The sequence below is a fragment of the Lampris incognitus genome, chromosome 2, assembly GCF_029633865.1.
Source record: "Lampris incognitus isolate fLamInc1 chromosome 2, fLamInc1.hap2, whole genome shotgun sequence".
Lineage (NCBI taxonomy): Eukaryota > Metazoa > Chordata > Actinopteri > Lampriformes > Lampridae > Lampris > Lampris incognitus.
In genome coordinates, this window is record NC_079212.1 from 20,904,045 (window position 1) to 20,921,404 (window position 17,360).

Here is a 17,360-nt window from a genome sequence, read left to right on the forward strand (position 1 = left end):
GAATGCCGGGATGTATACAAGAGCAAGGATATTTTTTTTTTTCTTCTTCTCCCCATTTTTGTCTCTGTCGGGCGTCAAATGAGAGAAGTCCCTAAATAAATGCACCCAAAGGTCTTTAAATCTGTTTCCACCACAATCCAACCACTCTCACTCCTACTCCCTCTTTTTAAAGTCTCCCGGGGCCAAACTTGTCCTGGTCACTTCCCTCAAAGCAACAACTCTCTCTCTCTCTCTCTCTCTCTCTCTCTCTCTCTCTCTCTCTCTCTCTCTCTCTCTCTCTCTCTCTCTCTCTCTCTCTCTCTCTCTCTCTCTCTCTCTCTCTCTCTCTCTCTCTCTCTCTCTCTCTCTCTCTCTCTCTCTCTCTCTCTCTCTCTCTCTCTCTTCTAGGTCCAAGCTACAGAATTCTAGCCCTCTTTTTTTCAGAGTGTGATTGGTCAACTCTGCACACCCCACTGCCCTCCCCTCATTCTCTCTCTCTCTCTCTCTCTCTCTCTCTCTCTCTCTCTCTCTCTCTCTCTCTCTCTCTCTCTCTCTCTCTCTCCCCCCCTGCTTAAATACTTTAAACATAAAGAGAGAGAGGGAGAGCAAGGGGAGGGGGAAGGGGGATGGAGTTGTGGGGGAGGGGAATCGTGTGTGAGCTCTGTTGTCACTGGCAGGGAGAGAGAGAGAGAGAGAGAGAGAGAGAGAGAGAGAGAGAGAGAGAGAGAGAGAGAGAGAGAGAGAGAGAGAGAGAGAGAGAGAGAGAGAGAGAGAGAGAGAGAGAGAGAGAGAGAGGGGAGGGAGAGAGAGAGGACAGAGGGAGGGAGAGAGAGTGTGAGTGGAGTTGTGTCCCATATGTGGAAAAAAAGCATAGCAGCGCACACACAGGTCTGGTCTGCTCCAGGGATTATCCTACCGCTCTGTGATCTGATGGAGGACATGCAGGCATGAATAGGTAAGTCAGTCTGTCTTCCCTGCGTCTGTGTGTTGGTCTACTGTCAGAGCGCTGCTGCTGCTAGCCCTCCTGTTTGACTTGGCTCCGCTGGCTGAAGTTGGAAAGGACCGGAGCGCCTGCTGCTCTCCTCTCTGACCACCGGCTGCTGCTCCTCTGTCCCTGCTCTCAGCACCGGGCTCAAGTCTGCTCCCTTAACTATGTTGCCTCTGCCCACTCCTCTCACCTTCCCTCTCTCCCTCTCTCTCTCGCTCTCTCTTAACCACGTCCAACTGCCAGGAGAGGGGGCAGCTTTGTTTGTTTGTTTGTTTTATCGAACATCTGTATTGAGAGCGGAGGTCTGTGGCACAGGTTTTCCAGACTGAATGCTGAAAGTTGGGTAGACTGTCCAGTAGCGTCTAAGCAACTCCAGTCCATGAAGTGTGGATTGTGCGTGTGTGTGTGTGTGTGTGTGGGGGGGGGGGGGCGTTGTACATGAAGCCTGTTGGTGTCCATGGACAGCCGTGCGCTCCGTGTTATTTCTTTTCCATATGAATGGCACATGAATGGGGTGTAAGTGCACTTGCTGCCATGCTGTTTGATTTTCTATGACTTATGAAACATACAGCAGTTGTAGCAGCTGCGAGATTGCAGAAAAAAAAAATGCAATGTTTTAATACCAGGACCCGGAAGTTAATGGTATACGTTTTAAATATTCATGTCAAGTTTTCGGTGCATGGTTTTCCTTCCCCATTGCAAATGCAATGCATTGTTTTGTTTTGCTTTTTGTTTGTGTTTTTTTTTTTTGTAAAAACATGATCTGTAAACACAGTTGATGCTAAAAGTAATAGTTTGATCATGAGAATTTAAAGACAAATTTTCGGTGTATTTTTAAGAGCATGTGAAACCTTTGTGGATGAGAAATTATGTTTTGTTATGTGGGCGTGCAAAAGAACTTGGAAGGCTTCTGTGGAAAAACAACATATTTTCAGACTTTTTATTCTTCTGGGCTTGCTGCAGAGGACGCATTATAAGAAAAGAAATAAAATAGAAGAGCGAGGAGGGTTACAATTGCATTCAATTTGTGCATTATATATTGCATTCTTATACATTTACTGCACAAATCTCAGTTGAAAGCCATTGTTTTATGTTTGGTTTTTGTTTTGTTTTGTTTTTGCTTTATTGAAGTAAAATGGCATTATAAACAAACAGTTTATTATCAGAATGAATTGGTTTTATGCACTGACTGAAGAGGTTTTATTGGGAACCTATTAGGCCCTCTATTGACATAACAAACAGAACTCAGTGTAATTTGAATATTATAAGAAACAATTTTCCATCTTCATTTTTCTTATGCAACTCTAAAAGTGTTTGTTGTCCTAAGAATGCAGGTTTTTATTGCCCCAGTGCACAGAGCAATGGTATGCATGGGTCTTTTTGTGAGGCAGATTTAGAAAGCCCTCTTTAGAGCCTGGACACAGCCTCACAATCAGCTTAATGCCTGCCTATAATGAATACCCCTGTGTGTGTCAATTTGGAAGAGTGTGCATATGTGTGTGTGTGCTGTGTACTTGTATGTGCATGCACACACACACACACACACACGCACACACGCACACACATGCACACACATGCACACACACACACACACTGTTTTTGTTACGCTGATAGGCTTCTCGGGTTGGTCAGTAATTCTATCATACCCGTTGGGTGAATTCTGTTGTGTGTGTGTGTGTGTGTGTGTGTGTGTGTGTGTAGGTTCTTGTGTGGGTGGGTGTTTAGGTTTGTGTTGTCGTGTGAGCATGCGTGAAAGGGCTAGTTGACATGTGAGTGTTTGTCCAGACATTGTGCAGCAGCCTGTAACTGCTTCTCCTCTCTCTCTCTCTCTCTCTCTCTCTCTCTCTCTCTCTCTCTCTCTCTCTCTCTTTCTCCCCCCGCCCAGGGCTGGCTATCGTGGTGTTGGTGTGAGCACATGCCAGTGATGGACTACAGCCGGACAGACGCTAACCTTAGCTGGCATTCACGGAACAGCACTCCTCATAACTGAGACCAGCCCCACAGAATGCTGAGTCCCATTGTCCCCTATAGTGAGTACATTGCACTTTTCTACCACGTGTCACACCAACAGCACCACTCGACTTGGCTGGACTTTGACATAATCAATGATCACCCTCACCCTCCATCCCCCATGCAGGAGTGAACACTATGTCCTATAATTTGCAAATGGAAAGAAAATGCATGGGTAGCTGCGGAAGTTCTCTCTAGGCTCTGATACGGAAAGCCAACCCTCTCTCCATGCATGCACTCTGGAAATGCTAAACTACCTCCGTTTAATTTTTCATCACCAGGTAGAAGAGATGAATAGCGGGAAGGAAGAGGGGAGGGACCAGGGGAAGTTGTATGGCTGATGGTTTAAGCAGCAGAACCCCCTTGGTTCTGACAGTGTCATTTCACCAATACAGCTCAGTCCCTTAAGCCCCACCGTCCTGCATGCAGTCTCCTCTACGCCCTTGCCCTCCCATTTTCTCTGGCTTCCTCTATTTTCTCTCTCTCTCTCTCTCTCTCTCTCTCTCTCTCTCTCTCTCTCTCTCTCTCTCTCTCTCTCTCCCTGCCAGTGACAACAGAGCTCACACACGATTCCCCTCTCTCCCCAATGCTGACCTAATAACCGACGTGTCCAGTTTAAGCACCCTCCTTGCTCCCCCACCCCTACCAGACTTCATTTGAGTCCAGTGCGCTGCCTCTCCAAAACAGCATTGTTTGCTGGCCAGCATGGGGCTGACTCTGCGGCCTCGGCCCTTTTTTCCCAGCTCTTTAACTTGCTTCAAGGGGGTGTTATTGGCATGACAGTTACAAGAAAAGACTGAGAAATCAAACAGAATGGCCAATTTAAAAAGTATTACTTCATAATGAGCGGTAGAAATGCATGCGCTTTTTAGCATGATAAAATGGATTGCAGAAGTAGCATGCGCTTAAAATTTGTGTGCGTGGGAGGTTGGATTCAAACTCGGCAAAGCAGCTTGACTAAAGAGTCCTGACAGGATGTTTGATGTTCTAAAGCCATAGCACTTTGTTTGCTCTTTTTCTATTTGCCTTTTGTAAAGGACAATGTCATGATTTGGCCATTCATCATCAGAAGAATGGATTCAAGGGTTATGCTAGTACGCTAAGTGGTTGACTTTATATGAAACATCGTGGCTGATTTAAAGGGTAATTCCAGTATTTTTAAACCTGGGCCCCATTTTTTCCATCATTTGGGGCCTAAACTACTAATAGGGAAAAACATTTTTTGGATTGGTCCAGTATTGAGCGAGAACGCTTCAGCCGGCAGCCGCGAAACGCCTCGTCTTCATGGTTCTGCTTGGTTTTCCCATTACTAAGTGCTGCTGGCACTAGGTCAAACCTGATTAGTTGCTAGATCCTGCTTGATCAAGCCCAAATAGAATTATGTTTTGATGGATGGTGATGGTGAACATGACCTGTTTGACTAGCACTTCCAGCTGCTCCCTGTACCCCGCTAGTCCACGCTGACTGAACACGCTCCTAGCTGCTGGAGTGAACATGCACGTCCGAGAATGTCACAAACTACTGGTGGAATATTTAAAATACCTTCAGAGCCGGCACACTGCTGGTCTGTCCTGGGATTCTCTCATTACACCAAGTACTGGTCCTTGTGTGTGATTTATTTCCCCTGGTCAGTATGCACAATGCAGGTTTTCTCCTGCTGTGGCTTATAGCTCGCTGCTTTTCATGTACAGAGTAGCTCTGTTCTGCCGTGCTAGCGCACCGTGTTTGGATCACCCTAAAACAGGCCGCTAGTGTGTGTGTGTGTGTGTGTGTGTGTGTGTGTGTGTGTGTGTGTGGAGAGAGAGAGAGGGATCGTCGGAGCGCTCACAGCAGTGTTAGGATTGTCAGTGTTTACTCTCAGACCAGTGACACACAGACACAGCTCTGTGCTCACCAGTGACACTGCCGCTCACCGACACAAAGTTACAGTCTTTAGTCACGACACTGCCTGGCACAGATCTGACTGTGAGGGACTTAGCATGTGTGCAGGACATGTGAATAGTCTCACCTCCATGTTGGAATCTTCTTTGTGGGTAGGTAAAGCATTCCTGCTTCCTATTGCAACCTGTGGCTTCTCCTGTAGGCATTTCAGCCATGTATATTATCTAGACAAGATCTCATGTGTGCGCATGCACACACACACACACACACACACACACACACACACACACACACACACACACACACACACACACACACACTGGTGCATAGACACAAACAGGCACACCTCCATATACACACAAACTTCCAAGCTCATATGTTTCAGCATGCACATGCTCATGCACTTAAATAAATAAACAAGTACACAGGTACACATTTCATGCTTGCTCTTAGACATTCAATCTCAAACTTTATTAGAGCGTGCGTTCAGTCCGTGTGTGTGTGTGTGTGTGTGTGTGTGTGTGTGTGTATGTGTGTGTGCGTTTCCATCTTGGTGTGTCCGGCCTTGGTCGCTTTCTCTGGCCAGTCCAGGGGACTTCAAGCTGGGGTGAGCAGCCAGGGCCGGACCTGAGAGGAAACCTGAGAGAGATTCCAGGGGCCATGGATACTCCTGGAGGGATTTGGTGCAAAGAATCTGTAATCTGCACTTCAAACACACTCTTAAATCAGTCCCAGGCCGCCAACCCAGGAGTGCCCTAACTCTTGTTGCTGGGGGCCCATGCTGATGGAGCGATACCTTTTTCTTTTAAAACCAACACACACACACACACACACACACACACACACACACACACACACACACACACACACACACACACACACATGCACACACACACACACACACACACACACACACACACACACACACACACACACACACACACACACACACACACACACACACACACACACAACTCCATACAAGAGTCCAGATCTGGCAGTTTTTATAGCTCTCCTCTGAGTGACCCCCCTCTCCCACTCTCTCTCCCTCTCTCTCTCTCTCATACACACACACACACACACACACACACACACACACACACACACACACACACACACACACACACACACACACACACACACACTGTTTTTGTGTTTTGTGTTGGTGTGTGTCTTTGTGAATGGCTTGGCCAAGTCATGGAGCAGTTCACATAAAATAATGAGGAATTGGTCTCATCATGGCCCCCTGAAGGTGCAGGCCCGAGGGCCGCTCCAGGGTCTATCTCTATTCTCAGCAAAGAGGGATGAGTGGTGCACTGGAGGGGCCTGTGAGGCCCCTGAGTAAACATACAGCCTGCAGAAGAGTGTGTGTGAATAAAAGCTGGGATCATTAGTGCAGGGTGTGAATGGTCTCTAATTAGCCCCCAGCGTGTGTGTGTGTGTGTGTGTGTGTGTGTGTGTGTGTGTGTGTGTGTGTGTGAGTGAGTTTGTAAGTGAATGTTTGTACATGTGTTTGTGTGTGTGTGTGTGTGTGTGTGTGTGTGTGTGTGTGTGTGTGTGTGTGTGTGTGTGTGTGTGTGTTCACAAAGAGTGGGGTTAGGGACCCAGGGCCCTGTGAGCGCTTTCTCTCTCCGAGGGTTCATCAGCTCATTAAGGAGACCTCAGCTTCCGTTAAGGGCCCAATTAAGAAGCGTGGTGGCGAGGCTCATTTGGATGGCGACACTTCGCTGGATTCCTGAGGCAGCAGAATTCAAAGCCTGACAATGAGGTGCTATGTCTTTCACACCAGCGCACCTAATTAGTAAATGACCACACTTGAGAAATAACATAGTTTAATCGCCGCGCCATTAGCCGTTTGTTATGCAACAGCAATCACAGAGCGCACTGCCACGAAAGGAGCCGTGGCTGTTGAATGTATTGAGCTCTCTCTAATTTGTGTGTGTACTAACTGAAAGCAACAAATCCCAGAGCTGACCATGTGTTCGGAGGACGGGGGTATAAGCTGGGGAGAGGATGGGGGCCAGGGGATTTCAAGAGAGAGAGGGGGGGGGAGAGAGAGACAGAGACAGAGAGAGCGCAGGGGATATAACATACTCGTAGGGAATGAAGAGAGGTGGAGAAACAGAAAAATAGAGGGGAAAAAAAGGGAGATTGGAGGGAAAAGATGGCGCTGCAGAGATTGGGTGAATGAGACAGATGGAAGGGGTGATTGGTCATCACAGAGCCTTAGGACAGCTGTTCTTTGATATATTAGTGGACACAATGACCTAAAGCCAGCCTGCAGCCACAGAAAATAGGGACCCTGTTTTCTTCTTAAAGAGGAGGGGGTTGGATGGGCTTCTGCCATTTGTGGATGCGCGTTAGCAGGGACGGGGGGATGGGGGTGTTGTTTCTAAAATTACGAGCATGAAGTGACGCATCTAGCAATTTATTCCAGAAGGTTTCTAGTTTTAGAGAGTGTCGAGAAAGAAGCCATAGAGCCGGAAATGGGATTTGCTTTTTGCTGCACTATCATTAGCAATTCTAAACATGTTTGTCAATTAATCAATGTTGAACGAATGCCGTGAAGTCGTATGGCTACTGCTCCGCTCCCTCGAACCCCCTCTGACGGTTTCTCGTTCTCCGTTTCCATTCTATCTGTTTGGTTTTGAGCAGTAATCATCGTATTTTTCAGCTATTGCAAAACTTCAACATTTGCAACAGCAAAAAGGATAAGATTTTATAATTCTGGTTCCTGTACAATACTCATTTTGAGAGTTATTAATGTTGTCATATAGTCACTATTGGGTCTTATTAGCCATACATATTGACTAAAACTAACTTGACAGCTTGCCTCCACCATCCCCAAAGGGTGGATGAGGCAAAAAAAAAAGAAGGATGAATCAATCTGTCATTCTGATACACGGAGGAGTGCAGAGGGCTCTGTCTAAGTAAAACAAGAAGTATAAAGCGAGTGGGGAGCTGGAGAGTGTGAGCAAGTGAGACGGATAGAGAGAGAGAGAGAGGACAGAGAGATATCTCTCAATGCCACTGCAGGAGATGGGCTCCTTCCTCCTGGGACCGGGCCAGCAAGGCCTGTTTGAAAAGAGCTGCGTCTGCCGGTGCTCCAGGCAGCAGGTGTGAAAACTCCCCACCAGCGCTCCCGCACTCTTCTGTTATTACATCTTTTTAGAGCCATGAAAGAGGGAGCAGATGAGGTTGAGGGGGGGAAAAGAGGCAAGAGAGATTGTGTTTCTTTTGATTGATAGCAGCCCTGTGACTAATGCATAGATTTATAATAATTTTCCTGGGCAATGCCCAATTATGCATGGTAGATAAATTATGAACCCTGTTGTCTGGTGTGGGCACTATCCCCAGCTAATGGATATTTGGGAAGGGTCCCACAATTTGACCCCACGCTTTCTTAAACAGATCAACGGCTATACCCTGCCCCATAACAGAGGCTATACAGACACTCTGCACGTGTGGGGTAATAGCTGATCTGTCCTAACATGACATTCTGTAATGTGAGTGTGGTTCCTACCATAAAAAATCCGTAATATGTATCAACATCATTTTTCAGAGTACTCTTACAAACCGCACCACCGCTGGTAGGGTGTGTACTTCACGTGAGCGGGGGGGGGGGGGCTCCAGAGGCGCTAGACAATTTTCCACCAGCTTCTCCTGCCATGCGTTGAGATGTGGCTGGCCTCTCAGATTGGTATTTTTATGACAGTCCAGGTAGTATGCAGCAGCAAGACGGCCACAGCCTAGTGAGAACGTCCTGCTTGATATTAGTGTCATAAATCACACCGGACTTTAGAATGGAGGACTTCAGGGGATTGTGGACTCAACGCAAAATAAAGAGATATCGTCTTTTAAAAAGTCTTAGTTCAGACACCTTTTGCCATGCCCTCTGAGATGAAATCTTGCTTGAATGCAACTTGTTTTTTGTTTTTTTTTCTTCAACCTATTTAAAATGTACCATATGTGTTGGTTTGAAACATGCCCATTAAGGTTTTAGGATTTGATCAATTAGTTTAATTAGATTAATTAGGTTATTTGTCCGAAGCAACAAGGACCAGCACGCCTCGAGCTTCATCCCATAATGCATTGATTGGCTCCTGCTCGCTGAATGCCAAACGACTGATGCGGCGTAACTCGACGGCGAGTTTGTGATTTATCAGCACAAATATCGTCTTTGTCATGCTTCCCCCCTTTCTCGTTTATGAGTTGTTTCTCTTGTGTATGTCTGCGTGCTTTGTGTCATGACTGGCTTGCGTTGCCTGTTTGGAGCATGTTATGGAGTGGCTGTCTCTCAGGTGTTGTCTGAAATGAATTCCAGACATACTGCCTCACCACCCACAGCAGCATTCTCCAAAGAATTACACATCGCCATCACCGCAGCTTTCGCCTCCCTGACAGGAAAATAGAGAAACTCGAAAGCATTTTTGCACTATTTGCCTCACGGGTTGTTCTCATGGAAATTTTTTATCTCCTTGACAGACAGACAAAATGACTGTGCGCTGTCACTAATACCAAAGGGTTCATTTCTAAATGCAGCAAATATGCAACAAAAATAGTTTTGCAGGTTTCGGTTGTCGCCTGCTCGTTTCAGCATATTTTGACTGACGGTTTGCAGGTTTCGGTTGTCTTCTGCTCATTTCAACATATTTTGACTGACTGGCAGTAGAGATGTGGATTTCATCGCTGTATTAGCAGTGTTTACATAGATGTCAAGTCAATTTTATTTGTATAGCCCAATATCACAAATTACAAATTTGCCTCAGTGGGCTTTACAGCAACACAACATCCTGTCCTTGGACCCTCGCATCGGATAAGGAACAACTCCCTAAAAAAAAAAAACCTTTAACGGGGAGAAAAAATAGGAGGAGACCTCAGGGAGAGCAACAGAGGAGGGATCTCTCTCCCAAGACAGACAACGTGCAATGGATGTTGTGTTTACACAATTTACACAATACAACATTGAAAGAGGATAACAGAATTATAACAGAATTATAAAATTTATGAAGAATGTGATGAGCAGGATGCCAAACAGTGTCCAGACGCCACCGGAACAGCCCGGGCCCCGAGCCACGAGACCACCATCACCACGTAAAAAAAAAAAAAGTCTTTGCTAATAATTAGTATTACAGTCAGTTTTATCTTAATCACTTTTATCACTGACAGAAAAAAAAAGTCTCACAAAAAAAAGACCCTTCCAGCTTTGTTCTCAGAATGGCGTGTACGGTGTAATTTTAGAAAGGAGGCGGTGAGCACATCAAAGTTGACCAGCTAATCAACCCTCTCCAGGCGCCACATCACGCCTCTCTCATTACAAACATTTCATAAGGACCCAGCGACAACAAAAGATTTATTGACCCATATAGGTTTTAGATGCACGCTGAGGTACCTAGTTTGCGGCTCGCGGAGAGGATGGAGGAAGGAGCGGAGGTGCAGGTAGTTGTTGTGTTTTTCTGTGTATGTGTGTGTGTGTGTGTGTGTGTGTGTGTGTGTGTGTGTGTGTGTGTGTGTGTGTGTGTGTGTGTGTGTGTGTGTGTGTGTTTGTGTGTGTGTGTTTGTGTGTGTGTGTGTTGAGCTCAGCCTTGAATAGGGCCCTGATTGGATTGATCCACAGCGCTCTTGTTTACAAGCGACCTCTCCACAATCGGCACAGTTTAATAGCGCAGCATCCCAGTTGGCTTGTTGCATCCGTGTCCGTTTTGTTCCTCGGGGCAGAGAAAACAAAAGTGCCGGGAAGGGAGCAGGGGAAAAGGACCCCAGGGGAGCAGTGAAACAGCACCGGAGCCCTCCAGCTCCGGGCTTCCTGCCAAGATCACGTTACAGTTCACCCACCGCTACCCCTCGTAGGAAACCACAACACAAGCCCAGAGATCACTGCCTGCCACCGTGGGCCAAAGGATGCTTTGGTTTCACTCAACCTTAAAAGCCCGAGTAACAATGGAAATGGAAAATATTCTGGCCATTTGACAGCCAAAGCTGGATAACCAACCGAACACACTCCCTCTGAGCGCCTTAAAACCCTGCTTGTTCGGTGGTCTCCCCCAAAATAAAGCTCAATTCTGCCTTTGAGGGCCCTGCAACTGTCTTCATCACGCACTCCCTACAATAGGATGCAGCTCACACAGGTCCCTCAATAAATCCCGGGCTGACACAAAAGCTGTCAGTGGACTGCTGCTGAATAGATTAATAAGATTTCCATAATTAGAAGGCCCCTGACAATGGGATCTTTTAGGCTTTGTCTCAGCGCCAACGGGATTGTCCGAGCTGCGCACGTCTGCTGGACGGCCATCCGGCACAATGGCCGCACAGACAGTAAGGCGGTCAGTGGAGGAACATCTGTCTCTCCTGGGGCCGAGAGGACAGGCACACACACACACACACACACACACACACACACACACACACACACAGAGGGAAATCATGTGTGCATACACACTAGGTTCTTATCAACCCCCTTGCAGCCAACTAAGGTTATGGATCTACATTTGGCTTTCCATGCAAAGAAGCTTATTCCTCACATCTTTATGTGTACTTAACATGATGATCACAGCTCATTTGCGTTGCAGTTACCACAATGCAGTTGAAATATGAAAGCATCTAAAACTGCCCCTGCCCCCCCCCCCCCAAGGGTGGATCACAGCACAGCTTTCCTCATAATGAGGCCAGCAATAAAAGGTTCCAAAATAATTGAGTGAGCGAGGATATCCATTTCATAACACTCTATTGGTCTGGTCCATTTTTATCAAATGTGGCCTTTATCCATAATCGTCCTTTATTATGAATAGGATGCATTTGATGTGATGGCCACGGTGTTTGACGGACAGAAAAAGGTTCCCGATTAATTTATGTAGCAATGTACTTTGGGATAAAAAAAAGCCACAATCTGCAATATGGATCTGTATTATAATATGAATTACGGGTACAACTGAAGTACTCCTGCCCCAACTGCACTTGTGACATATTCACCACTGTACCTAAATCGAATAGCGAACTTGACATATCATACATTATTACAATATGTCATCCTCTTCATCCATTTCTCATGGTAAGAAAGGAACCAATGGCCACGCCTAAATTTATGTTGCCATATAATGTGCTTTATTTTTAATTGCTGTGTTCATAGTCAGTTCTGTGTATCACGACAGGACTGCGTTGTGAGGTGCATATTCTAGTTCTAGTGTCATGGTGAATCCCATATTGAAGTTCAGCTTATGGTTTCACTCCTTCCCACTGTAGCTGCACTTTGTCCTGATTTTCTGATTCTAATCTTAGCCATCCTCCTGTGCCTCGAGTGAATTAATCTGCATGGTGGCTCTGATTTAAGCAGAAGTGTAGATTACAATGTGTTCAGTTTATTGTGGCAAACTGGTGCTTTAAAGTCCTGCAGAGGGCAAGGTCTAATACATGGAGAGGGTTTGTCTGCAGTGTACCCCTCCAATGTTCATTAAGGCCGAGTTACGGCCCAACACTCAACTGACTCACTGAACCAAACATAAAGAACACTGAGGTATCAGGTAGCTCATATTTCAAGAAAATAAAATCTTTTTTTTCCCCCTGATTTTGAGGAAATAAATAGTGGGTTGGACCCCCATGGTTGGGCAGCTAGCGGGAGAGGAGTTGATTTGGTATTGGCGCTCTTCTGATGATGGAGTGGACAGCAGTTAGCCCGCCTCACTGAGTCCTCTAATGTCCACTCTAGTCCGCTTAGAGAGGACGGAGCGCCTGCTGTCCACTCTTTCCACTCCCTCCACCCCTCCCTCCTTCCATCCCTCCCTCCCTCCCTGCTGCAGGTTTTATGAGCTCCCCTGGGCTCTCATCCATCTCTGTCACACACAGGCCCCATTATTGGGCCTGCTCACAAACTGGTCGGGCTGCAGATGGGAAGGGCCTGCAGGACATATACGGTTTCTGCAGCCTGGACAATGACCTGTGAGTCAAACCTCAAAAATATGTGGTCAGCTGGGTGTGGAGAAGCCAATGTCTTCAGCATGTTCATAAAAAAACAAGTGAACACAGCCCCAGAATGCTGTTGTATCCCCAGTTGTGGTGGGTGGGTGTCTGTGTGTGGGTTGGCTAAAGCTTAGGGAACGACTTGAACTGGTTTTGCCATTGGGAATTTAAGGCAGTGGATTTGAATATGAAGGACATGATAATCCAATGGCCATCTGGTCTGCTGGTCTCATCTGACTGAATAAATAACAGACATAATCTGAAAACACACATGGGGAGGTTTGCCAAGAGGGTGAAGAAAGAGGGTGAAGTTTAGGATAGCGAGTGAGGGAGCGGCAGCAGAATCATTGGCAGTGGATATTGAGCTTTGATTTAAATGGCAATAAGAGGCCTGGCTGCACACACACAGACAGAACTATGAATAATGAATCACCAGGCCTCCACTTAAGGGGAGCTAGAGAGACCAGCAATGACGGCTTTTGCTTTATTCTTTTTTACCTCGCTATTTGTGCCTGGAGTTGTCCTCACCTCGGGCTAAATCGTGACAGTTCAATAATGCCAAGTTATGCCTGGAATGTCAAGCTAATGCCTCAGCAAGAGGTCGACTAAGTCTTCCTGAAATGGCTAATTCTGAAGGTATCATAAGCTTATGTGCATGTAGCGATATCTGAAATGTTCCCATAATTTTCAGCCATCTACACACACCAACACACTACATGTGTAAAAATGCATGCTTGGACGCACTGCTTCTTTAAACCTGAAATGAGCTCATGGGAATAAACACAGAGAAGAGGATATGAAGGCTGTTTCATGAGAATGGTAGGGAAGACTGGAATGCATGCACCAAAATCTCTATTTTCTCTTGCCCTCTTGCTCGAGGTCTTTCTCTGCAGAGAAGGCTAGAGCTGTGCATGCTTGGTGTGCAGCCATGATCAATCAGACCTCAGCCAGTGCTGGAGTCAGCCAGAGGAACAGGCATTCCACTTTCCCAATGTTCCATGGGAGACTGTGCTGATGAATAGAACAGTGTGCTGCAATTCCCAACCCAACCCCCCTCTTTCTCTCTCACTCTCCCCACACCACTGTCCTCACACACACACACACACACACACACACACACACACACACACACACACACACACACACACACACACACACACACACACACACACACTCACCCTCCCCATCCCATTCCCCTCCCTCTGTCCAGCCGGCCACTGGGCCTTTGGAGCTCTGGTGTGCGGTGGGTGGTGGTTGGGGTGGTGGTTGTGGGGGTTGGAGGGGGGGTGCGGGTGAGAGGAGGGAAGAGGTTTTCAGAGCAACATGCATGGGGAGATAACAATAGGTCCTCTGGGAGACCTGCAGATGCAAGCAGTGCAGGGAACTGTGGGGTCTTATCACCACTCCAATGCAAGCTGGGAAACAGGGAAACTGGGAAATAACACATCACAGTCTGCTTTCTCTCTCCCCTTCTCCCTCTCTCCCTCTCTCTCTCTCTCTCTCTCTCTCTCTCTCTCTCTCTCTCTCTCTCTCTCTCTCTCTCTCTCTCTCTCCGTTTCTCCCCTTCTCCCCCTCTCTGGGTAATTTGAGCCCCTTCTGCTACCAGGCATGACGGTAACACTAAAACAGAATCTGCTCCAAGCAGGAGAAAGCCCATTCCCTCTCACTGGCTGGATAGAGAGGAGGTGCCTTGGCCATGTGTCACCAAAAACATAGTAGCAGCGGGGAGAACATACACAGAAACATGATTAATTAGACTTTGCATTTTGCAGTCTATTTTCACAGTCGGTTGAATGTTTATTCTAACATGTGAAAAATTATTTCTAATACCAATATCTTCTAATATATATGTACACACACATATATACACTGCTGGGTTTGTTTCCGGCTCTAGACTCTGGTCTTTTTCTCAATCACCACTATATTCTTGTCACTCTCCACTGTATTTTTAATGAAGGCTAAAACTGTCAAAAAAGATATAATTTAGAAATGATTGTATACAGAGAAGAATGCTAACCAGGGGTCACTGTGTGTTTTTGTCGCCAGGCCTATTGAAGATGCACTGGAACCCGGAGCATGCCCAGTCCCTCAGCCAGTGGCCTGAGCAGCACCTGGATGTGTCCTCCACAACTTCCTCTCCGGCTCACAAGTCAGAGTTGTATGCTGGCCGCAGCCGCAGCTCCTACAACTATGCCTGGGCCAACGATGACATCTCCGCTCTCACAGCCTCCAACCTGTTGAAGCGCTATGCTGAGAAGTATGCTGGCGTGCTGGACTCACCGTATGACCGGCCGCCGGCAGTTGGCGCTTACCCAGAGTCAGGGGCCTTTGGTGGACTCAATGGCCAGAAGACTGAGCTGGAGCCCTGGCCACTGACACATAGCACTGATGGCCCCTATCCCTTGGTGCCCCCCGGAAGCCATGATAGCCTTTCAGCTTCCAAGCCCGTAGCCACGTCAGCAGGCCCTCCTGGAGCTAGCAGCGTGTCAGTGGTCAACAGTAACCTCTCAGACTCTGGCTACAGTGGCAGCAGCTCCTGTAGTGGGTCTCACTCTGGTGAATACCCCCCCAGCTATAACAGCACCTACCTTTCCTCAGGGTACTGTCCCCAACCCAGTGCAGCACTTCCCCCTGCCTCCCTCCACACTCTACAGTCCACCCCCACCCTGGTACCTAGCTACAGCCCTACTACGCCCGTGTATAACTACCCCCCCAGCACATACCCCCATCAGACCAGTCTTGCCCCAAGCTACAGCCACCCCTCAGCTACCTACTTGCCATCGGGCCTGGCAGCCCCAACGCCACTGCCCTCGAGACCCACTGTGGTTGGAGGGAGTTACAGTTATCAGAGCACCAACCTGGGGTCTGCAGAGTCTGGAGGGACGCTAAAAAGAAAAGCATTTGAGATGAATCTGGAAGAAGATGAGGGTGGGGATGGCTCTCGATACAGGAAGTATGGCTATGACCCCATGAAAGCAGGGGAGGAGTCGCCATACAGTGTGAGTGAAAAAGGAGAATGCCGGGGGAATGGCTTCAGCACAGGTAATGCAGAGCCTCAGACCTTCAAGCCCAGTAAGCCCTCCACCCAGCCCCTTGTATCTCCACAGTATGGGGTGGCGGGGGAGTACAGCCCCCCGGCAGGAATGACAGTGGAGAATGGAGGGGGGGGTGAGGCGGGATTCACCCAACAGCAGCCTCATCGCTCCCAGGCACATAAACGGCCGCTGATATGTGGCCAAGCTGGTGAAACTCTCAAGAGCCCGGATCCCCGGCTGCTGGACCTCGTGAATGGGGAGATGTTGGACTGCACCCCGGCCCTTGGGTGGGGTGAGGTGGCAGGACTCACCCATGTCAAGGCCGCACTTGAGGAGGACCTACTGTGGCCTGTGTTGAGGCCCAGCCAAGCAGTGCGGCCTCCCAGAACCGTCCTGCTTTTTGGCCCTCGGGGAGGTGGGAAGATGACATTGGCTCGCTCCTTGGCTTCACAGCTGGGGGCTTCTTTCTACCGACTGAGCGGCGCCATGCTGGCCTCCAAAGGAAAGGCGGAGGCCGAGCAGATCTTAGGGGCTCTCCTTCACGTTGCAGGGGCCCGGCAGCCCTCAGTTGTGCTGCTCAGCCAGGTGGAGGCCATGGAGGAGGAGGGTCTGAGGCAGATGCTGCTGGCCACTCTGGAGAAAGCTCAGCTCGGGGCAACGGGTCTGGTGATTCTCATATGTGCCACCAGCAGGCCAGACCTGCTACAGGATGCAGTCCACCGGAGCTTTGCCAAGCGGTACCACGTTGGCTTGCCGGATGTAGGCATGCGTAGACAGGTTCTGTTGCAGGCGCTGGCACCCCAAGGCTGCAGCCTGAGCGAGAGGGAGCTGAGTGCTGTGCTGCAGCGCGCCGAGGGTTTCTCGGTGTGGGAGCTACTACAGCTCAGTCAGCAGGCCCTCTCCTCGGCCTCCTCCTCCACAGGGGCCATGCACGGCCTGCCTGCAACCTCCACACCTCCAGCCTTCACAGACTTTGAGAATGCCTTCTGCAAGGTGCGCCCGCACACCACCCCAAAAGAACTGGACACTTGTTTAGAGTGGAGCAAGGTGTATAGCCACTGAGACGGCAGATGGCCACTGCATTGGGACTGCCCTGTTACTTTGTCTTTGATTTGACATGAGAAGCCTTGGGAATGTTTTGTTGTCATTTTGTTATTACTTATTATGCAGCCAAAAGATTAAAAAGAGCTCAGAGGTATGGGGAGCTGATACATTTGTTTTACTGGCATAAGCATGCCATAGTGTGATGATTTTTTTTTTTTTGCTATGATCATACACAATACTTTATTTTTCCCAAAGAGAAAAAAACCCCAAGAATAGGCCTTGAGTGGGGCAGTATATTAACGGTTTGGCCAATGGGATAACTAGATATTTGGATACTCTCAGAGATCCTGATTAGCCTTGGTCCAGGACACAATCGATTAGCTGTTGCTTGGTGACGTGGTCCAAGATTATAGATAATCAGGGTTTGGGAAATCCCCCCTCCCCCAAACTGCTACTCTCAGGATCCTATT

At 48.0% G+C, this 17,360-nt stretch overlaps 1 protein-coding gene across 2 annotated transcripts; it reads left to right on the top strand.

Moving 5' to 3' along the window:
• The first annotated feature begins 850 nt into the window (after positions 1-850).
• On the top strand, positions 851-17,149 carry fignl2 (fidgetin like 2). Of its 2 annotated transcripts, XM_056275000.1 has the most exons (3): positions 851-934; positions 2,853-2,997; positions 14,858-17,149. In XM_056275000.1, exons 2-3 carry the CDS (start codon positions 2,973-2,975, stop codon positions 16,906-16,908), a joined length of 2,076 nt encoding a protein of 691 aa, XP_056130975.1. In that variant the 5' UTR covers positions 851-934; positions 2,853-2,972; the 3' UTR covers positions 16,909-17,149. The 2 variants fall into 2 exon arrangements, with proteins under 2 accessions (XP_056130975.1, XP_056130976.1); XM_056275001.1 differs by lacking the exons at positions 851-934; positions 2,853-2,997 and adding an exon at positions 12,044-12,068.
• The last annotated feature ends 211 nt before the right edge of the window (positions 17,150-17,360 follow it).

Coding starts and splice junctions, on each gene's coding strand:
- fignl2 (XM_056275000.1), top strand. CDS start 2,973: ATGCTGAGTCCCATTGTCCCCTATA. Junction 2,998..14,857: donor GAGTCCCATTGTCCCCTATA/GTGAGTACATTG, acceptor TTTTGTCGCCAG/GCCTATTGAAGATGCACTGG.